Source organism: Salminus brasiliensis, chromosome 14 (assembly GCF_030463535.1).
Source record: "Salminus brasiliensis chromosome 14, fSalBra1.hap2, whole genome shotgun sequence".
In the NCBI taxonomy this organism is placed as follows: domain Eukaryota; kingdom Metazoa; phylum Chordata; class Actinopteri; order Characiformes; family Bryconidae; genus Salminus; species Salminus brasiliensis.
Genome location: NC_132891.1, coordinates 6,258,648 through 6,286,575, shown reverse-complemented (window position 1 = coordinate 6,286,575; position 27,928 = coordinate 6,258,648). Strand labels below are relative to the sequence as shown.

At 41.9% G+C, this 27,928-nt stretch overlaps 1 protein-coding gene across 1 annotated transcript in view; it reads right to left on the bottom strand.

The window, feature by feature from the left end:
- Window positions 1–21,807, bottom strand: part of sgk1 (serum/glucocorticoid regulated kinase 1) — a 44,870-nt gene extending 23,063 nt beyond the window's left edge. Inside the window, exons 1-4 of the mRNA XM_072696338.1 lie at window positions 21,357–21,807; window positions 20,397–20,518; window positions 14,760–14,990; window positions 1,602–1,799 (exon numbers count right to left, since the gene is read on the bottom strand). Of these exons, the coding sequence (XP_072552439.1) occupies window positions 1,602–1,799; window positions 14,760–14,990; window positions 20,397–20,474 (507 nt within the window). The 5' untranslated portion in view covers window positions 20,475–20,518; window positions 21,357–21,807. The remainder of the gene's footprint in view (window positions 1–1,601; window positions 1,800–14,759; window positions 14,991–20,396; window positions 20,519–21,356) is intronic.
- Between the last annotated feature and the right edge of the window lie 6,121 nt (window positions 21,808–27,928).

The following is a 27,928-nucleotide window of genomic DNA, read 5'->3' as shown; positions in this document are numbered from 1 at the left end:
GCCACTGGCAGCAACACAACAACAAAGAATGACGGATGAATGCCTCACAGTTGGCAAGTTGTTCTTTTCATGAAATGCAGTTCCTTTTTGAACCTATTGGCACTAGGCCTAGGCTAGAGGGACATAATCTGGTAGAAAGACTTCCCTGGACAGTCTTAATGGACACAGTTACCCCTGAGTCAGAAGAAACAATGAATGAGCAGGTGTCCCAAAACATTTGTCTATTTAGTATATTTGAGTACTAATGGAGGTGTTAACCACTTGAAAACCTTATATTATATGTCAGAACATGTATCTGAGTAAACAAAGCTAGTTGCCACCCACCTCTGACCAGCATTGGACAATTCATCTAATAGAGGCCTAGTCTGTCTGCTTGACCAGTTACCAAGCGGGCTGATGTGATCCAGGAAAGCATGAGGGTGTGTGATATCAATGTCTGGTGCAGAGGAAGTGTACAGTACATGAGTCACACTGTTATCTGTATTTGGTATGCAGTTCACACAGTTTTGGTGAGTTGGTATCGATGTGTAAGGAAGTGCTTGTGTGTGTGTGTGTGTGTGTGTGTGTGTGTTTATGTGTGTTTGTTTACATGCATTTAATGCATGAAGAAACACAACAGACATTGTACAGACAAAGTACTTTTTAAATGTTCAGATTTATGTTTAGGATTAGGCATATACCAGTCAGCCAGAATACTAGTACCACCTGTCTAATATTGAGTAGGTCCCCATTGTGCTGCCAAAACAGATCTGGCCATTTGAGGCATGGACTCCACAGGGCCTCTGAAGGTGTCCTGTGGTATCTGGAACCAAGAGATTAGCAGCAGATCCTTTAAGTCCTGTAAGTTATGAATCCTGTAAGTTATGGATCCTGTAAGTTGTGGATCATATCAAAGGTGACCATGATTCTGTCTCTGGTTTACTAGCTTTCCTTTCTTTAGTCATTTTTGATACCGGGAACTGGCCATAAACCTTGCCTGATGTTTTGGAGATGTTTTGGAGATGTTCTGTCCCAGTCGTCTAGACATCACATTTTGGTTGTTGTCAAAGTTGCTCAGTTTCTTAAGCCTGATCATTTGTCCTGCTATTAACGCATAACCTTAAAGAACTGACTGTTGATAGTTGACAGATGTCACTGTAAATAAAGATAATCAATTTTGTTTACTTCACCAGTCAGTGGTGCTAATGTTATGGCTGATCGGTGTTTATACATATGGGTTTACATCTTGTGAATGAGAAGGGTAAACAGAGAATGGTCAGACAGGTTGACGCTCACAGTGAGATGGAGGTGCTTCAGCGGTTAGAGCACCAGGCTGATGACAGGGATGTGTGTTGAGCAAGGCCCTTAGCCCTCCCTGCTCACCGGGCGCCAAATACCTTGTGTGTCCAACACAAATGGTAAATATGGTTTTCTTGTCTTGTCTTGACAGAGAAGCTGCAGTAACTCAGATATTCACTCTAAAGAAAATCATCTCAGAATAGACAGCAGCAGATGACCAGGTTCTGCTTATGTCAGCCATGGACAGAAAGCTGAGGCTGCAGTGGGCACCGGCTCATCAATCAGGAAGAAGCTAAGACTGGAAACACATAAAAAACACTGACCTGTGTGCGTTGCCGTGGTTGCCATGCCTCCTCACTGGTGTAGGTGATGAATGGGCCACTGCAGACGCAGCATTCCAACAGCACGGGATTCCCCAGCAGGGGTGAAATGGCCCAGGGGCAGATCACCTGACTCTCCAGCTCTGCCTCCTTCGTCTTGCCGTCGCTGTGATGACGACTCAGCATCTTCCACTTCCTGACCTGTGCAAACAAATATGAACACTGACTTTATATGGTTTAAAATGCTTGCAGATATGAATTTGCATTAGATACATTAATATGTAATGTATTTGACTTGGGCAAATGAGCCCAACATCTACATTACACTAGTGACAACAGATGTTGCAGGCATTAAAGCCTGAATTTTGTTTATACTTCTGTCAAGTTTTGATAGAAATCATTTAAAAATACATCTGTATGAGACTGGGCTTATCTGATGAATCAGACTGTCATGTCTGAATCTTCAGCTGCATTTGCTGTAAAAGGGAAAATTGTACATGTTTGACGGCTTGCCAAACCATCGGTTTACCCCCTTCCTTACAGTATATTCAGCAACAAACTTAAGCTCGTGCCTCTTCAGGTAGTCCATGGTGGAATTTGAGGTATGTTTTGGGTCATTGCCCTGTTGTAGAAGCCATCCTCCTTTCAGCTTCAGCCTTTTAACAGATGCTTTGATATTTGCACCCATGGTATGCTGGTATTTTGAGGAATTCATTCTTTCCAATGCCACTGGCAGCAACACAACCCCCATGCTCCACAGTTGGCAAGGTGTTATTTTCATGAAATGCAATGAAATGTTCTCTTTTTTCTCCAAATGTACCTGATTGTGGCCAAGAAGTTTTATTTTGACTTCATCAGTCCACAGCACTTGCTTCCAAAACTTACTGAGCTTCTCCGGATGTTCTTAAGCATTTGTCAACTCTGCAGTGGTTCCTGGCCTTTTTCTTAGGAACAACACAGATAGTCTGCATTGTTTTCCAGTTGCTGAAGAATCATCCTTACAGTGCAATAAAAGTCACAGAATATATAAAGTAATAGTAGTAGCATCTAGATGTCTACATTTTTGTTTATACATGTAAACATTTTTTTAGAAACCACAAAATTTGCGATGCTAATGATGGCAGATGTGAGATTAACTGTTAGCTATGTCAGCTTTGTGGCTTCATTGCAAAACTAAAGAAGCAAACGCTCTGCCTTCCCTGTTCAGCTGCATTTGGGCAAAAATGGAAAATTGTACGTTTGAATGTTTGATGGTTTGCCAAACCTTCACTTCCCCCCCGTGCCTTCAGACTTCGGTTATTGCTGCAGGATTATATAAATCAGGGTCAGGCGTGCAAAGGTCTTCAGGGCCAGAGATAAACTGGATTCCATCAGCTACCAACAGCTTTTACCGCCACAATAAGTGTGTGCATTCGCATATGTGTGTGTGTGTGTGTGGCCTACAGCTGCACATAGGGTTTTGCAGTATTACAGATGAAAGTCAGAGGGTTAGAGAAAGACGTCATCCCGTCGATTCAATAACGAATAGGCTCATCCTCTAATCCATAGTAATCAAAAGCTCTATCTCTCTCTCTCTCTCTCTCTCTCTCTCTCACACACACACACACACACACACCCTTGAGACCTTCATGCCAGTGAGTTGGCAAACATTCAGGGGAAATGTTGAAGTGCATCCTTCGAGGCCTCATTGCTCACACACACACAGACACGCACACACACTTGCAAGTGCACTGTCCTGAATACCTCAGCATAAAAAGGTGCTGATTACACAGTAATGTGAAAAAATTAAGACACCCCATTAAATACTTATTATTATTTATAAAGAAGTATGGACATATCAATATATGGTCTTTTCTAAACAATATCTATAGATAAAAGATAAGGATATTGCAAAACAACCCTGACATTTTGCACTATATGTCCAAATGTTTGTGGACACTCCTTCTAATAATCGCATTAAGCTACTTTAAGTTGCACCCATTAATGATACAGATATGTGAATGCATGCACACACACATATAGCTTGTCTAGTCCATGTAGAGCCAATAGAATAGGACACTCATGAACCTATTGGCACCATGCCAAATTCCAGGTGTAGGCTAGAGGGTTATAAAGCCCCCAGCACTGAGCTGTGGAGCTGTGGAAGAACTGTGCTCTCTGGAATGATGGTTGATGCTCCATCTAATCCTTTTGATATGATGAGTTGAGGAAGAGGTTTGAGGGTTATCATCCAACATCCTAACCTCACTAACGCTCTTGTTGCTGAATGCAATCAAATCCTTACAGCAATGCTCCACAATCTAGTAATAGAATACTCTTTTTATTATGCTGGATTTTTAAAAGGAACGAGCAAATGAACAAGCAGGTGTCCCAATACTTTTGTCTATATAGCGTATGGCACATATCCTCTTTTCCCTCTCCTTTCTTCTCTCTCTGGTCTCCTCTCTGTCCTGTCCTATCCTTGGCCTTGGGTGTGTGTTCGTGTATGAGCCGTCTGTTGATTTGCCAGGCAGTGGAAAGCTGCTATTTTGGAAGATTGTGTGTGTATACATGCGTGTGTGTGTGTGTGTGTATATGCGTGTGTGTGCAGAATGCTGGTTGTATTTCAACTTTGAGAAGGGTTTAGGCCTGAGTCAGTTGCACATATTGGATAAACATTCCTGGAATTCCCAAGATCCCACATGGCTTCCTTCTGCTGGCTGTCACCATGGAAACCAGCCGGGGCAGGACAGCACTTGTCGCCCTTTTTTTCTTCTTTTTTTTGGTTTGTTTTGGGTTTTTGAATGTGTGTGGGCATTGCTGGCTAAGGGTTGGACTGCCTAAATGCAGATGCTGTTTTTCAAGAGTGAAGGTTTATGTGTGTGTGTGTGTGTATGTGTGTGTTTATAGTTGTGCACCAAACTTTCCAACAACCATGACTTTGGCCCTTTTTTCCTGAGCACGGTGTGTTCAGCTTGTTTGTTTGTCTCTGTGACATTATGGCTTCTTCTTTAATCCATTCCAGGAGTTAGAAAGACACTGTCTGGCCATTTTATTGGAAACTCCTACCTTGATCAGGATGTCCTGTGAAACTGTACCTTGTGTTACCTTGTCATTCTCTAGCACTTCCTGAACGGTCAGTTTAAGGCCCACATTCATGGAACCCTTTTCCACTCCCTGGTGTTTTTTTTACAGCACTGTGTTTCAATGAACTGTCTTGTGTTGCTCTGAACAACGGCAGCCAGAACAAAAGTCCTCCTCCAAGGCCACCGAGCTAAAAATACAAAGTGGGTGAAAGTCATGAACTTTCTTAATAGCACCTCTACCCAGCTGAGAGCACCAAGCCATGCCAGGAAGAATGAGGAGGGGGCTGGCACTAGGCCAGGTGGCTGATATGCTCCACCTTACCCCTGGGGTATGGAGCTGGCAGGTGGCACACACACCCAAGGACACACACTGCTGAAAACACAGTGGTCATGGAGGCTGCAGACACTGGCAAGCAAAATAATGTATGGTGTATGGATTGTGTGCATGCATGTGTGTGTAGTGTGTGGTTTCTTTCCTTGCTACCACAGGTTTTGCTACTTTAGGTTACAACCATTGCTGACACAGATGTGCAAATGCACACATACACCGCTTGTCCAGTCCCTGTAGAGAAATACTGCCAATAGAATAGGACTCTCTGGAGCAGATAAACATGAACCTATTGGTATCTTGCCTAATATGTGTGGGTTACAGGGGTATAAAGCCCCCCAGAATTGACCTGTAGAGCTGTGGAACTGTGTTGGAGCTCTTCTACTTTTGAGATGAGTTGGTGATGAGGCTGTCTGATGATCATCTCTGATGCTCTTAATGTGCTGAATGCAATCAAATCCTCACAGCAATGTTCTAAAACCTAGTAGAAAGACTAACCCAACTACTGTTCAATATTTAGATTAGTGCTTAGTGGTTGCACCTAGCAACACCATAAGAGCCACCTGGGATACCATAGCAACCAATTGGCTACAATTTAGCTACAATTACTACAACTAATAATAGAAACTATTACTATTATTATGAAAGCATTATGTTTATATATATATATATATATATATATATATATATATATATATATAACACATTACATAACTAAATAACATATTATTTTTTATAATACATATTTTATTTTTATCATATTTGCTATTTAGTTACATTTACTTTACGAAAATTTAAATATGCATGGGGTGACAATTTGCTTGAACATGAAACAATATATGAAAAATAAAAATAATATATATTATTTACAGTGACAGTTTGTAGTACAATATTCATTAAGAAGGTCATTATTTTATATAGAAAGTAAATATTATCTAAAGAAAGCTGGAATATTTCCAGGGTTCCTGAAGTTAAACTTAGCTAGGTTCGGGTGTAGGCACTGCTGTATTCAGTGGCAGTAAAACACAGTTCTGTGTAAAACCCTTTGAAAGGCAGAAAAGAGTGTTTAACCTATTTTACTTCTTCTATGGGGTTCATGTGTATTCATAATGACCAAAAACAAGCATAAATACACCTGAAACAGTGAAAAGTATTTAAGTGTTGGTGTAAAATTGAGCTTCGCTTTCCATTTGTTTGCTGAAGTTAAATTTAGTTGATTTAAGATGCAGGTATTTCTGTATTCAGCAACAGCAGTATATAGTTCAACATCACACCCTCCATAAAGATAGCAATACAAGCGTTTGCGTCTGCACCTTTTCCATGACTCGTGCTTACCCTGTATATAACCTCATTAACCCTCAGTGCAGATACATAGAGAGGGACAAAGGCCAGCAGGTCCAGTGCTATGGGGAGGAGCCAAAGCAAGCAGCCGACAGAAGAGAGAAACAAGTGCGGCGCTGATTCTCCTGTATGTGTCAGCTCTCTGCAGCCTGAGAGGTTGTGCTTATGTAACCAGAGTCTTTTCCTGCCACTGTGCTGCTCTACTGCAGTTAGCTTAATGATGGAGGTGGACAGCACGGCTGATGGGGGTGTGAGATGTGAAATGCAGGGGTAAAAATATCCTGTAAAAAGGTAGTAAAAAGTCTGGCAGGAAACTGTAGCAGCAGTGTAATGCATACAATCAGCAGATATGGACCAGCAGCTTCAGGAAATGTTCACATCAGCCATCAAAAATGTGATTTTTAGCATGGTGTGGTTGTTAGGGCCAGACGGACTGGGTTAAGGATATCTAGATCTAATGATCTCTTGGGATTTTCAGCACAACAGCCCCTAGAGTTTACTCAGAATGCTGTAATATGCTCGACGAGAGAGGTCAACAGAGAATGTCTAGACTGTCACTGAATGCAATCAAATTCTCACACCAATGCGCCACAGTTTAGTAGAAGCCTTCCCTGGACAGTAGAGACAGTTACTCCAACAAAACCAGGATGGACTCTTTTTAATACAATTTCAGAAGAAATTATGAATAAGCAGGTGTCCAAATACTTATGGAATCTTGCCTATAGTTTTGCATATTAGAAAATAGGTAACAAAAAAGGTGCCATCTAGTAGAATCTATAGCACTTTGAAGACGAACCTGCTTACACATTATCTTAGGTCCTCAAGAAAGCACCTTATGAGTTATCTAAGACTGACGTCAGATGAAGTACAGAAGCATGTGCTGGACTCCGGACTGATGACAGTGGGTGAACAGAGCATGCTATGGGCTAAGGTCACTATTCTGGTCCTTACAGGCTGAGAATTGGTGTCATTAAGCTCAATTGTTCTGCTTGACCTTGTTGTCCAAGGTTAGCTGTTGCACCTACAGGCCTTAATCACAAATCCTATCACCTTCCCAGACAAGCACATATAATCTCTATAGCATGCAACACCACAATCACCGCCATATCATATCCCAGCCAGCCGCAATCTCTCCTGCAGCAATTACCAAGAGGTTTCCCAATTAAAACTGCACTGATGACGCCATTGTTAAGTGCTAGGGTCAAAAAGTTAAAGAGTGTGCATACACACACAGACTGCAGATTCAAAGGTGTAATAATATCTGCATAAATATGGGCAAAAGTATTGGGACACCTGCTAATGCATTATTTCTTCCAGTTTCTCCTGCTTATGTTGGAGTAACTGTCTCTACTGTTCAGGGAAGAAGGCTTTCTACTACTGCATGCAGCAAGCGTTAGTGAGACCAGGATGTTGGAAGATCACCACCCAACCTTATCCCCAACTCCCCAACTAATCCCAAAAGTATTAGATGGAGCAACAACCCTTATTCCAGATAACACAGTTCTTCCACTGCTCCAACAGAGGACAAAAGTCACACAATTAGTTTGGAAGCATTTACTGAAACTTCAGATACAACGTTACTATACACCTCAGAATTCACTGTGCACAATGAAGATAAGTCTGCCAGTACCTGTGACAGCCAAACATGCCCAAGCCATGACACCCCCACCACCATGTTTCACAGATGAGGTGGTATTTTGGTATGCTTTGGATGGTGGGCAGTGCTTTTTTTAGAACTTTGCTCTTGCCATCACTCTGATGCCGTTTAATCAGTGGTCCTCAGACAGAGGACTGAGGATTTTTCTGAAGATTAGTGAAGATCTGTCTGCTATCAGCAGTGGCCTACCAGTCCCTTTGCATTGGTTGTGTTCTTGTTTTCAGCCTCATAAGAGCTTCTTTGACTTTCAGTGGCACAGCTCATGTCCTCATGTTGAACATTGTCAACTACAGGTTCCAAAGATGTTTGAAAGCTTAAAAGAATGTGTACAGATACCCTTAAATTAACGCCTTAACACTCTTAACAGGCTTATTACACACTAAGGTGTATTACTGAATAACTACAGGGACATCTGTACAACCTTGTGGGGATATTCTCTGGTAATAGACGTTTGTAATAACCATAGGTATTTTTAAGGGGTTAAAGTAAATGAAATGAATGTGTAACATAATCACATCTGATTGGCTGTGGAGCAAAGGGAGGGGCATATCCCTAGGGGTGTTTTCCCTAGCATTGTGGAAGACCCTGTATATACCTACATACATGCATTTCATTTTCAAATGCAAATGATGTATATTTTAATTCAGATGAAGTAGTGTTCTTGTTTAGAGAATAACAAACCTGTCACTATAAATAATCACTCTTCACTAATGCAATTTAGTGTGTGTGTGTGTGTGTGTGTCACAGCAGAGACCCCAGCAATGAGTCATCGGTGCACTCCAACCATGCTGCATCTTTCTGCCACATTAACTCCCTGCCTCAACACACACACACACACTCACACACACATATCCACCCATACAGAAGGAGCGCTCTAGCGTTCAATCCCTGCTATCTGAGCAAATGTCAAGAAACTTCACAACAGCCTTTCAGGGTAAGCCTCAGTAATTGGGTATTAATGAATGTGATTTATGAGAGCAGTGTGTGGCAGGACAGTGTGAGCGCCAGTCTGCGCTGTGGATAACAGGAGTGTGATATGTGTCAGTTCGCTGAATGAAGCCACCATGCCTTTGAAATGTATTGCATAACATCTCCCCTAGGACATCCAGAGAGAAAAAACGGTGTGTCATCCTTCCCTCTTGCTCTTTTCTCCCTCTCTCTCTCTCTCTCTCTCTCTCTCTCTCTCTCTCTTTCTCTCTCTCTCTCTCGCTCACACACACACACACACACACACACTCACATACAGGTTGTATAACTTGTGAGGACATGTCGTGACCTGTCAGGATTTGTGTGTGTAAGTCAGTAGTACTGTGTTATTTTATTGTGGACAGTAGTGAAGCTTTATAAGTACATTATAAATGATAACGTCCAGCCTTAGATCAGCTGTTAGGTCACTTGCCTTAATTGCCAGAGTTGATTTAATGATAGGTAATGTAGTGTTGTGTAAATTCCATATTCCTATAGATCAACACATGTTGTATATACATATATATGTGTGTGTGGCCATAGATATGATGATAATAAATATATATTTATATACAGACTTGTATGCAAATGATTTGACACCCAAAGATTTCAAAGGTGTTCAGGTCATTGAGGACAAGGACCATTCCTAAAGGCTTCAGTTTGCATTGTTTTTAAGTCGTTATGGTGGATATTTAGTTATGCTTCAGATTATTGGGCCTCATTAACCAATATCCTCCTACGAATTTGTTTCTGATTTAAAAGAAATCTAATAAAACGTCTACACCAGATTCATCAGATGTGTTTTTAAAGTGCAGAACTGTTCCCGGGTATGCCCTTCCAATGATGGATCCCACTATCCTCCTAAACTGAACAAATCCCAAATAAGAAATTGGTGATTGGTGAATGTCAGAATCTTAATCTTACGTAAAACTACAAAACTTAGACAGGTTGGTGGATAAGGCCTATTGAGTCAGTATATAAGGTCTTACAGGTCTTGCCATGACTTCCACACTGCCATTTCCTAATGTCATTTCAGACAGTGAAGTTCAGATCATTTCGAGCTGGAAGCTCTGCGGTTCCTGGAGCCTGAGAATATATTATTATCAATTCCTAAAGACAATCCAATCACCTCTCTAACCAGTCAATTATGATCTTAACTTTATATATATATATATATGTGTGTATATATATATATATATATATATATATATATATATATATATATATATATATATATATATAGATAGATATATACAGACTTTGTCAATACCATACATCAGTAACTGCAGCACAACTGCTTCAGACAAAACAGCTGCCACTAAATGTGACTCAGTAGTCCAGGTGTATTGTAGGTGAACACTGTAATGATACATTAACAGCTCTTATGAAACACCGCTTCAGCACCTGGAAAAGCTAACCTGCTTCTTCGAGAGCTCCCATGAACAAGTCTGAAAGCTTCCCTCTGGCAGTGGATTTGCATATTGTTCAGGTAAAGTCATACCTGTTTAGCGTTAATGACTCAGTTTGATAGTTAATCATTACACATTTCTAGTAACCAAGAATAGAACAACCATGCAGTTATTGGAAAATAAAGAGTGAATGTTGTTTTTATTGTTTTCTAACAGAGCAGGAGGGTCAATGCAGGTCAAATCACCTGAAGAGCAAAAAGGTTTACCTTGAAGCTCTGGCCAAAAAAAGGATATTAAAAGAAACATTTAAAGCAACTAAGCATCATTTATTTACTTTAGTTTTTTTGCATGGAACTATGTAAACACTAAATATGTAATACTTCATAAGTTGTTAATAATTTATTAGATATGTGTTATTAATATCACATGACTTGGTAGCAATTAACTCAGTTTAGTGATGAAATAATAAAAAATAATGATTCAACTCTAGAATGTGGCTAAATAAAGAAATATTTAATAATTGAAAGTATATTAAGAAACAAGAAGAAGCTTCTTTATGTTGTGATAAATTGACTATTTATTATAATTATGAATTTTTATTCAGCGCTGAGTCAGAATTCTGCAGTGGAAAACCAGGGAACACAAAGCTCAGTGGTGATGCTCCCCAGTGTTTTAGCAAATACCACAGCATTAACTTCACATGGAAAACTCTGCATGAGCGCATACACACAAACACACACACACACACACACACACACACACACACACACACACACACACACATATACACACACACACAATGGACCAACATCCCCAAACATAAATACAGAAACTTCTGAGCTTTCTGGAAAACAGCCTGAAGCTAGAAACACAAAAGACTCAAAACCCTCCTTTATGAATGAAGATCTCATCCAAGCACGGAACGGAGGAGAAGCACTGCCTTAACCCTTACATATCTGCAAGTAAGAAGAGTAGCCTATTTCTTACTCTACTTAAAGTAAATGCATCATTAACTGCATCGTTAGCTACATGATTAACTACATTTACATTTGAATTCTGACATTCTGCAGTGGCAGCCTTTAGTCTGAGCTTTCACTGTTGCTTTACGATGTCCAGAAAAGGCAAAACCAAGGCACAAATGTAAACAATGAAAGCAGCACAATAAGGCACAAGATACACTCAACAGAAGCAGAACTCATAATGAAACATATTCTGTTCTACACTCTTAAAATTAACGATTCAAAGGGTTCTTTGAGCAACAGTGTTGGTTCCATAAAGAAAACCATTCACGAAAAGGGTCTCCTTCACCAATATCTTCCTAGATAGTAGTTATTGAGAAAAATCCTAACCAAAAGTCAAGGTCAGATTCATGATGTGTGTGTAAACCACAGAACTGTTCACAGCTCTGCTCTTATGGTGATGGAACCCACTGTCCTCATAAACTGAACAAATCCCTAATAAGAAAACACTGGTGAATGAATATATTTTTCCTTTTATTTTTCCACCCTGTTTTGATAGATATGTGTCAAGAACCTTCAAGTGATGTTTTTTGGGCAACTGCTTTAGGTTCTTACACACTATTCTCTACTACTGGTTCTTCTATGGCATCACTCAAAGAACCACCTTTATTAAAAGTGTATTAAAACCTCAGCTGCGAATGGAAGCATTAGAAGCTGCACTTTAAACAACATTAGGGAGATATGAGTGGTAACTAAGTGGTTATTAAGTTATATATATATATAATATATATATATTAAGTGTAACCTGATTTTGTTATGCCTGGAAAAAGCTGCAGATATTGAAGCATTTTTTTTTGTTATCTAAACAACTGCATATCGTCTTATTTTGCTTTCTTATTTAGGCCAACTGTAACGTAGATCTTCATGCTATATTTCACAACTCATCATATTTTTCAGTATTTTCCAATATTTAGTTAAATGGGTGCAGTGGATAAAAAACTGGAGAAAAAAAATGAATTAAACATGAACGCTCAAACAATAGCGAGAAGGAAATTTTCATTTCGTAAAAACAAACAGTACAGACTCCTCTTTCACTCAAGAGGAGTGTGAGGCCGCTGTGAGGTAAGAAAATTTATATTTTCTGAGAATACCGATTTTAGAATCTCAGGATCTTACTTAAGTGATTAGTTAAAAAACTAAATCAGAAAATTAAGAACAAATTTAAGAGGATTTTTAAAGAACATGATGAACGCTAGTGAAGAAGTGAACTGACTAGCTGCATGCAGGAGCAGCTCAGCTGTCAGATGGCTCCGATGTTTTGATGGCCTGACAGCTTTCCTTTAAAGAGAAGAGGACTGGTTAGATTTTCCCCTGAGCCTGAAGCTGAACAAAGCCAAGCCCTAGACTGCAGCAGAAGAGCATAAATGATGTAGTGGATGATCTCTCTCTCTCTCTCTCTCTCTCTCATTCTCTCAGAGACTGCAGCTCCCAAATGCTCATAATCACTGAGAGATTATCAAGAAAAAGTAGGGAAGGGACAAGAGAAAAGAAGACCAGAAAAGAGAAAGAGAGATGAACAAAGAGGAGAGAGAGAGCAGAGAGAGAAAGAGAGGCCGAGACGAACTGTGAGAAACATTGTTTGACCCACATGAGGAAAGAGCAAGCGAGAGTAAAGGAGAGAGAGAGTAAGAAGGCCTCTGGAGCTTGGCTAATCCATAGAGACACACTGAGGGGACATTGAGGCCTAAATGCAATACAAGACACTGAGCCCACGTCTCGCATACTGAGTTTCCAGTTTATTAGGCACACTTACCCTGTACCTAACTTTACTGGCCATTTTTAGTGCACTGCGCAAATGTGATGCAGTCAGTAATCGTACATCTAAAGTGCACCTACATGGTCGATGTTTTAATAAATGTATGTGTTCAAGCTTATTAGTTACCTAATAAACCGGCAACTTAATGAATGTCCAGAAGTATCCACACACCAGCTGGCCCACCATTTCCTCCAAAATCAAGAGCAGCAATTTTTCTGAACCCAGCGACAGTTCAAAACGTATAGTCCTTCTTTCTCATAACATACGAGAGTACTAGCAGTTTCTCAACAAGTCCTGGCATTTGCTGGAAATCACTGAACAGTTTGATGCATCAATGAACTAACATCTGTTGAGACTCTAATTTGATTCAGTAATAAGAGCACTAATGAGACCAGCAACTCATCCCAATGGTGTCTAACAGGACTTCATCACTCTGACTAATCTCAAAGGTGTTAACTGGAATGTCATCGTTCCATCATCACTCCAACTCATCCCAAATGTTTTCAATAGAAATTCATCACAGCAACATCTTCCAAATATGTTCAGTGAAGCTTTATCATTCGACCTAATCAAAAATGTATTTAACAGAACAGTTAAACTACATCACTACAACTCATCCCAAATGTGTTTAATAGAACTTCATCATTCCAACTCATCCCAAAGATGTTTAATGGACATTCAGCACAGAAACATCCCAAATGTGCCCAGTGAAGCTTAATTATTCTGACTCATCCCAAAAGTGATTTACAGAACAGTTACACTTCAGTTAATCCCAAAAGTGTTCAGTAGAACTTTATCACTCCAAATAATTCCAAAGGTCCAAAAAAAAAGGGTTTAACAGAACAGTTAAACTACATCACTTCAATTCATCCCAAAGGCGTTTAATAAAACTTCATTAGTTTAACTCATACTAAAGGTGTTTAATGGAACTTCCACACTCTAACTCATCCCAAAGGTATTTAATGGACATTCATCACATGTTTAATGGACATCCCAAATGTGTGTAGTGAAGCTTTATTGGAACAGTATGGAACTTCATCACTCCAACTTATCCCAAACATGTTTAGTGGAGCCCAAAATCACTACTAACCTCCAAATGCTTTCAAATGTGTTCAATGGAACTTCATCACCCCAACTCATCCCGAGTTGTTCTGTAGAACTTCAACACTCCAACTCATCCCAAAGGTGTAATTGAAATATCTTCAGCCCATTCCATCGCAAAGGTGTTTGATGGAACTTCATCTCCCCAAGTAATCCTAAGGGTGTTTGAAGAAATCTCATCCTAAAGGTTCAAGCCTCCAAACTATCCCCATCCCTAAACTGCTGAAAACAACTTCATCAGTCTGTAGAAATGGATGGCACTGCTCCACAGCCCAGCAGCAGGGGATCTTTTTACACCCCTCTAGATGACTCTTGGCATTGTGCATGATAGTGTGAAGCTTGCGTGCAGCTTCACCACAGCATCCTATTCTACTGCCAAAGTGTTTCTATGGAGATAATACAGCTATAACTTGCTTTAACGAGCTGAATCCACAAGAAATTCGAAAGGAGCACACTGACCATCTTGGACATAAAACCCATACTGAGTGCATTGGCGACATAGATGAACTGTTTACTGACCTTGCAGGTTTTGTTCTTGTCTCGTGGTCCTCCGGTGCAGGGCTGGCAGAGAGGACTGGGCGGGTGGGGTAGGTAGTACCCTCCAGGGCTATAGGGGCAGCAAGCGTACGTCGTGGGGAAGTGTGTGTACCAAAGGTCCTGGCCATCCTGACACTTGGGGCATGGCGAGAGGAAGCCTTTAGTCTGAGACTTCTCCACGCTCACCTTCGGATTCCTCATCCACCTTCGCACCTGTCCATACACAAATACACACACACACACACTCAACACACTGAAATTCACATTCAAATACCCAAATTACAGGGAGATGTGTACTTTTTAGCCTTGGTATTTGACCTTGGCAGCAGATAATAGGTTGGAAAACTCAGAGCAGCATATTTTAATCTGACAGCATAGAGAGAGCATCATGAATGTGTCATTTTTACAAGCTTGGGACAGTTCTGATTTGTCACTCTGGCAGGCCGCAAAGCCAAAATGACAGCCAAAGAAAGCCACTCATTCTTCTCTCCCGAAGCAGCCTGGTATGACCTCTCCAAGTATCAGTTACTTGAATAAGAGACTCTGAACAAATCCGACATATCTGGGACTTGCCCATAACTTGCTTTAGAAATAACAAAATCGCATCTGATTATGTATCCTCCAACCTAGAGCTAGCTCTGACAAGTCACTCAAGGGACTCTGTATGAAACTGCACTGTGTAAAACGATTGCAATTCCAAGCATGGAATACAGATTTATGGCTCATGGGAGGATCTCAAGCTGGAATTAAGCTCTTTGAGCCAGTGAGGGCCACAATTTCAGTATATCGAGATCTGAAGTGATGCAGAGCTGCTGAAAAAAAAAAAAGCTGGTCAAATTGGTTACGCTGGTTGACCAGCATGGCTCTTGACCAGCACTGAATATTTGGTGTATGTTTGAGCTTGACCAACCTGACCAAGATAAGCAATCAGTTTACCCAAGCTTGAACATGATAGTTGACCATGACCTTCACTAAGCTGGTCGACCAGCAAGACCATGACCATGCTGGATGACTAGCGTGACCAGAATAAATAAAAACTGGTCAACCAGCAAGAACATGACCAAGGTGGTCAGACAGCATGCCCACACTGGTTGATCAGTTTTTCTACATATACTACTATGCTGGTCAAGAGCTGGTTAACCAGCTAACTTAGTTTAGGGTATGTTTTCCCTTCTGCTGGAAGAGCAGCTTTTCAACCACCTTGACCATCAAAGGTCAGCTCAAACCATCTGAAACCGGCTACCAGCAAAGGCTGGTCTTGAGCAGGGGTGTGACCTTGTGGACAGTGGAACAATACTTATTTCTTTTCAACAGTGTGGTAAACAATGTAACACTCGAACCCAGTGGTTCCTGGCCCTAGTCCTGGTGGACCTTCTGCCCAGCACATTTTAGTGTTTACTCTGCTCCCAACACATCTGATCCAACTATTTCAGATAGTTAACAAGTGGGAACCACTGCTCTGATCCACACACTTACCTACTAAGTTTTTTTTTAATAGATTAGAACTTACTGATGTTTTTGCACATGCTCATTTGATCTAGATGGGCAGATAGATATGGACAAAAGTTTTTGGACACCTGCTCATTCATTGTTTCTTTTGAAATCAAGGGTATTAGAAAGGGCAGATCCTGATTTAGTTGGAGTAACTGTCTCTACTAGGCTTCCTACTAGATTTTGAAAGAGCATTGCTGTGAGGATTTGATTGCATTAGGTGACAAGAGCGGTAGTGCGGTCAGAATGTTTTATGATCACCACTCCACCTCATCTCCAACTCCCCAACTCATCCCAAAAGTGTTGGATGGAAAACCAACCATCACTCTAGAGATCACAGTTGTTCCTCTGCTCCACAGCTCAATGCTGGGGGGCTTTATACCACTCTACCCCACTCCTGGAATTAGGCATGGTGCCATGTTTATCTGCTCAAGAGAGTCCTATTCTACTGACAGGACATATGGCGTATGTGCTGGTTTGCACATCTTAAACCAGAGGGTGATCAGATACAGTAATTTGCCGTGGTCTCAGTCTGGTATCGAGTTCTCAGAGTGGTCGGACTCAATGTTCTGCACAGAGGAACTCATGGGGATGTTTCTTGCAGTATGCTCAGAGCTTCAGGCTTGATGCTGTTCCCTTTAAGCAAACAACTACATAAATAATAAAGGCTTTACCCAAAAGAAGTGCAAAAGGGTCAGCAAAAAGTAAAGCCATGGCCTTTTCGCTGTTCAGCCGGTGACTAAGCATTTTCCATTATGATTAGAAATTCAACTTTAATCTAGATTGACTCTAAAGCTTTTGACCAAATTCTACAGGCCTGTGCAAATGCCCCCCAAAAGCTTCTTAAAATACAGACAGTGGTTTCAGAACTGGTGTGGCTGGTTTGTTCCCTAGGTTTGGTGAGTTCAGTGCAAAAATACAGATGCAGTAAAGGTCAAATTAATCAGTTCTTCAGCGTTAGCAGCTCAGAATGAATATGAAATATCATCTTTTATTTCTATATAAGTTTCTGTGGTTAATTACTTTGGAATAAAGCCACTGTTTATGTCCAGCCATGATGTATTTTTCAGGTGAACATTTTAACCTTCTAAAAGACAAGGCAAAAGTATTGGGACATCTGCTTATTTATTGTTTCTTCCTAAATCAAAAGTATTAAAAGTGTTTATGCTTTTTTTACTAGATTTTGGAGCATTGCTGTAGGGATTTGATTGCACAAGAGCATTAATGGAGATGTTGGATGATTTACCTTAGTCTCAATCTGGTGATGAGTTCTCAGAGTCAAAAGACATGCTGCATTTTTCAGGTGAACTTTTTAGAAAACTTTTAACCTTCTAAAAGAGAGGCAAAGCGAGATGAAGAAAATACAATATAATAATATCTTCAAAAGTATAAGGCAAAAGTAACAAGGAACGCCATATTTGGTTGCTATGGTATCCCAGGTGGCTGCTAAGGTGTTCCAGGTGGTTTCTAGGTTGGTTGATATGGTTTTGCTTATTGGGTCCTATGATGTTTGGCGGTCACTATGGTGTTGCAGGATATTTGACATGTAGTTGCTTAGTAGTGGTTGAGGTGTTGCTAGTTGCCAGTTGAAGAGGTGGTTGCTAAGGCGTTTCTAGGTGGTTGCTATGGTGTTTCCAGGTGGTTTGTAAGGTGTTCCAGGTGGCTACTATGGTGGATGCTAAGGTATTTTAAGTGGTTTAAGTAGTGCACAAACCTTTGCACCCCATTTATTCCACATGTCCAACTTCCATGAAAAAATGCAATTGTGGGCGGAGCCTGTGTAGACCCATCTCCAGTTTTGCTGGTATATTTTCCTGCTCCTCAGTTCTCCATGGTTCATTTTTGTGAGAGCAAAAACCAAAATATACAAATCTTCACACACACACACACACACACACACACACACACACACACACACTCCCCCTTGATCTTGTTTTCAAAGTGGTGTCATCTCAGGCTCTCTCTGCGTGGCTGTACTAGTGCTGCTTAGCATTCAGCCGTTAGGATTCTTCTCATCTCTCCATCTCTCTTACACTCAACTGAATCCCCCCAAAAAAGTGGAGCACCTTCCTCCTGGGCCTGGGCCTGTGTGTGTGTGTGTGTGTACTGAACAAGAACTGTCAGACCTTCAGGTCCTACTCGAGTGTAATAACAGAGACAGAAACAGAAACACTGATACAACGGTCAAACACACACACACACATACACACACACGCACACACACGCACACTGCAGCTATGCTGCACCACAAAGCTCTAATGATGACTCAACTTATCCAAGAAAGTTCAGCCACAGAGAAAACTCACAGTAGTGTGTGTGTGTGTGTGTGTGTGTGTGTGTGCTTGTGTGTGTGAATGAACTGTCCAGAGGGCTAAATAAACACATCTACAGCCATGTTACTACTGCACAGCTATAGCACACATACACACACACACACACACACACACACACACACACGCACACACACTTTTTCTTCTCTCTCTCTCTTTTTCCTCCCTCTCTCTCCCTCGCCCACTCCAGTTCTCACTCACTCTACCTCTCTTTTTTCCTTCACACCATCTCTCTCTCTTTCAATCTCTAATCTCACTCAGTCTCTCTCTCCCCCATCTCTGTCTTTCTCTCACATGCCATCTCTCTCTCTCTCTCTCTCTCTCTCTCTCTCTGTAAAGGTGATGAAAGCAGTATCACACTTGGCATAAATACATAATAACCCAAAACCAATCTCACTGAGTCAGCCTCTAACACCCCATCTGCTGTGTGTGTGTGTGTGTGTGTGTGAGTGTGTGTGTATATGCTTGGACACAAGCCTTAAACAAACAGGCACGCAGCAACATCGCCTGCAGACAAACACAAAACCCATGCACCGGAGTTCTGAAGCCAAAGCCTGCAGGCCTTTACTCAGAACCTCTCAGCGGCCAATTAGAACCATTTCTGTATAAACACAAGGCACGGATCAAAAGTGTGTATGTGTGAGTGTGTGTGGGGACCAGCTTATCAGTCACCCATCATATGAGATTACACAATAAAAACAGTGCACTGATTTGACGTGAATGTTAATGTGAAAGACAATCTGCCTTCATAGCCCCTGTATTACAATAAAACAGTGGCTCTCCGGCAAAAACCGGGTCTCCTTAGTTCCTGTCTTTCACTTTTTGACAGAATGGAAATCTGACGGTTGTTCTTTTCAAGATAAATGGACCAATAGAAATGCACCAAAATTATTTGAATACAACCTTTTTCCACTTAATAATAAACATAATAAAAACATCATTAACTCCAGCATCTCTTCAGCATCGTACAACATTCCCAGACTGTGACATTTTCAGCAAGCCCACTTGCAGAAAGGGAAGCGATGCTAAGGAATCATGCATCCGTCTTGTAGGCAATAAATATACATGTCAAATGTTTGTGGACAACCCTTCTATTAAATACATTCAGCTACTTTAAGTCGCACCCAGTGCTGACACAGATGTGCAAATGCACACATACACAGCTTGTCAAGTCCCTGTAGAGAAATACTGAGAATAGAACAGGACTCCAGATCTCTCTGGAGCAAATAAACATGAATCTTTTGGCACTGTGCTGCCTAATGCCAGACGTAGGCTAGAGGGGTATACAGTCCCCCAGCACTGAGCTGTGGAGCAGTGGAGCTGTGTTCTCTGGAATGATGATGGTGCTCCATCCATACTTTTGGGATGAGTTGGGGTGGTGAGCATTCAACATCCCGACCTCACTAACGTAAGCTATCAAACCCTCACAGCAATGCTCCTCCAACATCTAGTAGAAAGCCATTTACCCACTGATTACTACTTTCCTCCTATCACATGTAAAGACTGACACATGCACAACCAGCCATGTGTCAGTTATCAGCCAGCGCCTTTTACCCATCTACTCACCTGCAAAGAGCAAGGCCAATTGTGCTCTCTCTGGCTCTGGCTGCTGATGACTGCTTGTGTTTGTGGACACCCCTTCTAATGAAGTTTAGTAACTTAAGGACCACTCATACTTCCACACTTGACATGTTCCTGAACTACCTACAACTCAGCACTTCTAAACAAGCGGCTACACACACACACACACCCCCACACACACACATACACATACATACACACAGATGGACTCACATACCTTCCTCTTGACAAACTGGAAAGCTGAGCATTTCTTAAAGGAGAAGGCCTGTTTCTCAGTGCCGTGGACCAGGCGCATGGCCTCTGGCCGGCCCGCACACTCCGCAGACCCCAGTGTGAAGCCTGACAGAGCAAGAGAGAGAGAGAGATGAGTTTTCTATGGCCACACGGAGCATAATTTACATTTACATTTATGGCATTTGGCTGACACTCTTATCCAGAGCGATTTACAAGGTTAAGGAATGATCATCTTTCCTAGGACTGAATCAAACTGACTACTGTTGTTAAATCCTACCAGCACCTGTATGCGTTTGAGGATTTGTTTTTGGGCGAGTGAGATCGGGATAGAGGGAGAAAGAGAGGACAGAGAGATAGTCCTATGACTAATGTTCTTAAACCTTATCTGCACCTGAATGTGTTTGTATATGTGTGTGTAACAGAGAAACAGAGTGTGTGTGTGTGTGTGTGTGTGTGTGTGTGTGTGTGTGTGTGTGTGTGTGTGAAAGAGAGTAAGAGATATGAGAGGAGAGAAAGAGAGCTTTGAAATTTTTAAATACAATCTGAATCTGAATCTGAATTTAAGTCTGAATTGAATCTGAGATAGTGAGAGAAACAAAGAGAGAGAGAGAGAGAGAGAGAGAGAGAGAAATAGGGAGAGTGAGGAAAAACATGCGAGAGAAAGAGAGAGCAAAATAGAGAGAGTTGAAGACAGAGTGCGCGAGAGGAGGAGAGAATGTGAGAGAGAGAATGTGCAAGAGTGTGAGAGACAGAGAGAGAAGGAGAGTCCTATGACTAATGTTTTGAAATCTCACCTGTATGTGTTTGGATATGTGTGTGCGCATGAGAGAGAGAGAGAGAGAGAGAGAGAGAGAGAGAGGAAAATAACAAAAAGAGAGGAGAGAAAGACAGGAGAGAGAGATGAACAGAGAGAGAGAGAGGAGGGTAGAATAAGCGGTATTACCGGTGTGGTCGTGTGCGATGCTCCAGGTTGCTGTGAGTGTTTTTGCTGGTGGTGGTGTTGATGCTGATGATGTCGCTGCGGTCGGGACGCTGCTGGTCCTGATGCTGCTGATAGCTGACTGTGATGATGATGATGAAGATACCGATGATGTCGTTGCTCTTGCCCCGCGCAGCTCCTGTCTCTGTAGCGCTGCAGTGCAGCACTGTCCGCATGTGTGTGTAGTGTGTGTGTGTGTGTGTATGTGTGTGTGTATGTGAGAAAGAGATAGGGGTGAAAGCGATACCTGCAATTTATCAATGAGCGAGGGAACGTGTGATGAAGCTCAGGAGAACAGTGCCTTCCTCTGCTCTATCGCTCCAACACTCTTCCTCTCTCTCTCTCTCCCTTGATCTCTCTCATTCTCTCATCCTCCTTCTCTCCCCTCCCCCTTGCTTCTCTGCAGCAGATGATGCTCTCTCTCTCTCTCTCTCTCTCTCTCTCTCTCTCTGATTGTGTGAATGGAGGTAGGGGCTCAGAGGAGGATGAATGAGGGATGATGGATCGGAGGGGTGTGTACCATTTGACCATTCCTGTCACACCAGCTGATGCAATGCAGTAACCCCAGTGTAAACAAGCACACACACACATAAACATGAGCACAGAAAACACACATTCATTCACATTCTATATATTACCCCCCCCCCACACACACACACACACATATATATATATACACTCATACCATAATATTATGACCACCCCTGGTTGCTTGGAATAAAGTCTGCCCATTATGCCCATTAAGAGCACTTCATAGTTCTGTAATTCTGTTTCTCTGCATACTTTGTTAGTTAGCTTCCTTTCACCCTCTTCTTCAATGGTCAGGGCCCCCCACAAGACCACCACAAAGCAGGTATTATTTGGGTGGTGGGTCATTCTCAGCACTGCAGTGACACTAACAAGGTGATGGCGAGTGTGTTAGTGTGTGTTGCGCTGGTACGAGTGAAAGCGGCAGTGCTGCTGGAGTTCTTAAACACTGTATAAACTTCATGTCCACTTCATAAGACACTCCTGCCTAGTTGGTCCACATTAGGCAGGTCTTGTGGGGTGTTCCCGGTACTTACAGCACTTAAAGGATCTGCTGCTAATGTTAGGGGCACCTTCAGAGGTCTCGTGGAGTCCATGCCATAAACAGTCAGATCTGTTTTGGTGGCACAAGGGGGACCAGAAAGGTGGTCTTATGGCTGATCATTGTATGTGTATTTGCACATCTTTGTCAACAATGGGTGCAACTTAATGGGTGCAGCTGAATGCATTCATTAGAAGTGGTGTCCACAAACATTTGTACATATAGTGTGTTGATCCAAAAGTGTAACGGATAGAGACTTTCAACAGCCTCGCCTGAAGCTACAATCCCAAAGAATGCACACACTGTATTAGTAGCGGCAGATGCAACTGAGAATGGAAAGGGATCTGGTGTTAAGCTTGTGCATTAGGTACGGTTAATAAGCTTTACTGATGGGCTTATAGTAAACAATCTGGTTACAAAGGTCGTAGGAGTCCAAAAAAGGGCTTTCCTCCTATTTAATTCCTACTTTAGACAATTCATTAATGGGATAAGAAGCTTAAATGCTGTATTTCCTGAATACATTTGAGTGTTACAACAATATATTGTTTAGGTATTGAGCATTTTTATGAGGGAGGAGGTCAGTGGCACATGTAAGGGGTCCGTTTACAAAAACCCATTAACACAGAAAAGCTTATTTCACACTAAGGTGTATTACTCACTAAATAACTACAGGGACGTCTATACACACTGGTTGGGCTATTCTTTGGTAACAGATGTTTGTAATAACACTTTCGGTCTGCAGGACTGTCCATAGGTTGTTTAGAGGGTGAAAGGGGTAATTTTCACACTAGAACTTTTTTCCGGACCCAGGTCTGCTTGCACCGCGAGTTTCGTACATTTGGTCAAGCTGTTTTCGAGCCCGGGAGTTGTCTAGGAGGCCGATCTCTGGTCTTCCTGAAATCAGTGGTCTGAGTTTCACTTCATGAGAATCCCTGTTCTTCTCTTTGCATATCCCAGCTTGGTGAAGGTAAAGGGCCATGCTCAAGAGCCCAACAATGTCAGCTTAGTGGATGAGGGAATCGAACCCACAAGCCTGTGATCAATAACCCACTGCACCACTAAATCTACAAGGACACATTAAAATAAGGGTTCAACTGTTTAAAAAACAAAACTTGTGGGATTGATGCAATATACGGACAAAAGTATTGGGACACCTGCTTGTTCATTGTCCGAAATCTTTCAACTAGATTTTGGAGGAGTACTGCTGTGAGGATTTGATTGCATTCAGCAACAAAATCATTAGTGAGATTAGGATGCTGGCCTCATTCGCAACTCCCCAAGTATTACCATAATTCCAGAGGTTTTCCCATCCAGGCAAGTATACCACACCACCAATTAACCCCTTAATGCAGGAAGGCTAATTACACAACAAGGTGTGTTATTCAGTACCTACAGTGACTTCCTACAAACAAGTGAGGCTATTTTTGGTCATAGAAGTTTATAATAACAGGGGTTATTATAACAGGGACTGGGCAAGATCTATCTTTTTGTGGTCTCATAAGTCCATCTCCCATAAACTGCACATGGTTTAAACCTTTTTTAAGAATTACCCAACTTGGCTTATTGTTTTACTTCCTTTCACACTTCCACTGCTAAACCAAACACAGAGAGTTTACTAGCTGAATGCATTGCTGAGGCACAAGTCGGAGTATTTGCTAACATCATCATCATGGATAGCACGATGTACCAGAGCAATCCGGTTCAGTCCAGACACCACCAGCAGCCGCACTCATGATTCAGTGCTTGTGTCAGGTCTGGTTCAAGCAAATACACAGGACTGCATACTCTGCTGCTAAATACCCAGCTAGCTAACAGGGTTGATGATCAGCTAGCTTAATGTTTAGACATTAGCAAGCACACAACTGTAGCAAATCACTTCCCAGAATATGCAGATGTGGATAAGCGAGCAAGAGTGAGAGAGAGAGAGAGAGAGAAAGAGAGAGAGAGAGCAGTTATAAGAAAAACACTTGCTTCTTGTTAAGTTTGACCGATGTAGGCTAATGATGAAAAGCTTTATGAAATCCATTAGCCTTGGCCTTCCCTGAGCTACAACACAGTACATTATTCTGAACAGCACTGATCATGTCTTAGAAAATATATTTACACAGTCATTTCACAATATTAGGACCACCTACCTAAAAATGGAAATAACCACCCTTAGCTCAGATAACACTAGTGAGATGCCATGGCATGGGCTGTATTAGGTGACAGTAGGTGCTAATTATAGAGGCTAACCATGGACCACCATGCCAGTTGATTGTTCCCCTCTGGTATCAATGGTCCATGGGGCACCACTGTTACTGGAAAGGTACAGCTTCATTACAGTGGCTCTAGAACATCCCACAAAGTTAGGGGTTTACAAGATGCTATGAAACTTAAGTCGATACCCTATTATCATTATTGGCTATGCCCTTAGGTGTGAGTGTGTGTGTAAATAGCTGTGTGTGGTACTCTGAAATGAACTGGTGCCCTGTTCAGTGGGGATTCCAGATAGGCTCTGGACCCAACCGTGACCCTGACCAAGAAGAAGCATATGAAATATTGCTGTTGGTCTCCAAAAATGCCTTTAATCAATCGTAAAGTCAAGTCCCTACCATATAGCCAGGGGGGTCACTTTGATATCAGCCAATAGAAACATGCTATGAGATCCGCCACAACATCACTACACTCATTACACTTTAAACAGGGCCAGCCCAAGCCTATATGGGGCCCTAAGCAGATTTTCCTTTGGGGCCCCCCATACTACCACCTCAGCACCATTTGCTTCAAAATTTCATTGAGAGAGATATTGTGCAATACGCTAAGGCGCCTAGGCCTTTATCGACAACCCAAACGGCGCATTTCTGCATTTTCCCCAACAGTGGCAGCAGCCAACAGCAGAAATTGATTAACCTAGTATTGGTGTGTCGACTATGAAAGTATATCATTTCGTTTTATTATTCAATGTTATTTTAAAAATATGTATTTTTTTTTATCGTGATAGCTTGGTGCTCTTGCAGGCCCCCTGGTGGCGTTGGGGCTCTAAGTGGCTGCTTAATTCATATATGCCTTGGGCCAGCTCTGGCCTTAAATCAGCTAAAATAAACAGTTGTCAGCTAATTTTCAGACTGGTTGTAGTGAGAACAGTGACAGCTGACCAAACTGCTATGTGTCTCAGGGTTCTTGCAAACAAGGCCAGGAATCTGGTCCCCTGTTTACAATAATGAAACAACAGAACTTTTTAAACAAGGAACACGACATCCAGAAAGAGTGAACAGACTCCGGTAAAAGCTAAAATCCTCACATCACTGGAGAAGAGCAGCGCTCCCATTAAATAAATATGATGCTGTATATTTGCCTAATGTGCCTAATCTCAGCAGTTCACAGTGTATTCCGAAGATAAGTCTATGAGGGTCAGCAGAAAGTTTCAACATTATTCCGCCAGTTTTTGGTGGCAACAGGCATTGCAGTTTCAGTTTGCATAGCACGGCACACACTAAGCCCTGAAGGTCTCCATGCAGCTACACTCTACTGACCCAAAAGCGCAAGAAAAATCCACTGCAGTCTACTCAGAACCAGCCAAGTAAGTTTTGCAACTTTTTGGACCTCAGCGGTTCTCAGAGGTATGTCTGGAGGAGGAAGAATGAAGCATATGCTGAACAGAAGTAGACACCCTGTCTACAGTGAAGCATGGCAATGGCTTGGTAATGCTCTGGGGCTGCTTTGCTTCCTCTGGCACATGAAACCTGCATGTGGAGGGCCAGCAAGATTCAATCAACTATCAGGAAATCCTAGGAGAAAATGTCATGCATTTTATGAGGACGCTGGAGCTTGGACGCCATTGAACCTTCCAACAGGACAATGATCTCAAGCATACCTCGAAGTCCGCTAAGGCATGGTTTCAGAAGAAGTCCTGGAGGACTCTGGAGTGGCCGTCACAGTCGCATGACCTGATCCCCATAGACATCTTGTGTGTGATTTGAAGGAGGAGGTTGCAGCACAAAAACCCAATAACATTAGTGAACTAAAGGCCATTGCCCACAAGGAATGGGCTAAGATTAAAAAAATGCTGCCAGCTGACAATAAGGTGGAATCTGTTTATCTATCTGAAGAGTGTACCGGATGACCCAACAGGCTGTAGTGGTCATCTGTAATCCACATGCTTTTGAACTTTTGGCATAAACAAAAAAACCTCAGAGCTTCTGGACATGTTGTGCGGCTTGTTGTTGTTTTCAGCCGCCTTCGTTCTCTTTTATTTAACCTGCCTGAGACGAAAGCCACACACAGGACAAACTAACAGCTAATTTCATGCTTATTATTACTATTATTGCAGGGAAAGCAGACACACAAACATACAGTTAGCGAGAGCTCTGCAGCTAGAAAACACTGGGGAGAACGTTAAACTTCTGCACTGGCTGCCAGTCCATTAAAATATCATTTTACATATTTTTCATGGTTCAGCAGCGCAATATATTATAGATCAGTGGCCTCTGCAGTGCACTCGGCTTCAAATGTGCAGTGGTACTGGCTCCCGCCCCCACCCTGGTCTCTCTGTCAGGCATATCAGGGCTGAGCTGAAATTCTGAAATATGTGTATTTCATTTAACAGGAATTATAAACTGTGTAGTCCATATGTAATCTGACATTGAGGCATTATTTGTTGTTTTGGCTCTGCATACCAGCCTGCAGGACTTGAAACAGTGACAATGAGGTTAAAGTGCCTAAACTCATGCACAAAACATCTGAAGAAGGGTGAGGGGAGGAGGAGGAGGGGGGGGGGGGTTCTACAGTTCCAATGACTTCCAATTCTGGGGCTAAAAGTTTCTGTATGTAATTGGTTTGTAATTTTGGAACCACGGGATCCAAACCACCAGAATTCAAAGGCCAGGTTCCTAAACAGTGCATTAAAGACTCTTCTGGAACAGTTCCTTTATTGCCGTTAGGCACATACCCAGTTCTCTTTAAATATCCTAGCTTAGAAAACCAGAGTCAGCCAAGCTACAGCTCCCCTGCAACAGCGAGGGTTAAGGGCGTTGCTTAAGGGTGCAACAGTAGCAGCTAAGCAAATGTGGATATTGAACCCACAACCCTGTAATCAATAATCCAGTGTTCTACCCACTGAGTCACCACTGCCCAATAAACACAGTTTGGTCCAATGGAATGAAGAAAATGTAAGGATGGGGAAAAAAACAACCGTTCATGATCCAAAGCACAGCAGGTTGCAAAGTAGCAATGGATGCAAAGCAGAGAAAAGAAAATAAGGAAGGCTCCCTCCAGCACACAGGACCCCAAGGTGCACATCCAAATGGCCTCAATGGTATTTCCAACCATGGTGACATGCTTATATATAGCTGTCACTTGTCTTTACAAATGATTTGGCATTTGACAGCAGCAGTGTGGAAGTGCTGAGGCTGCTCAGATCCCAAATTAATGGATGGTAATGAGCCAAAATGTACTACTAAAGCTACTACAGAGTTTTCAGGCCAAA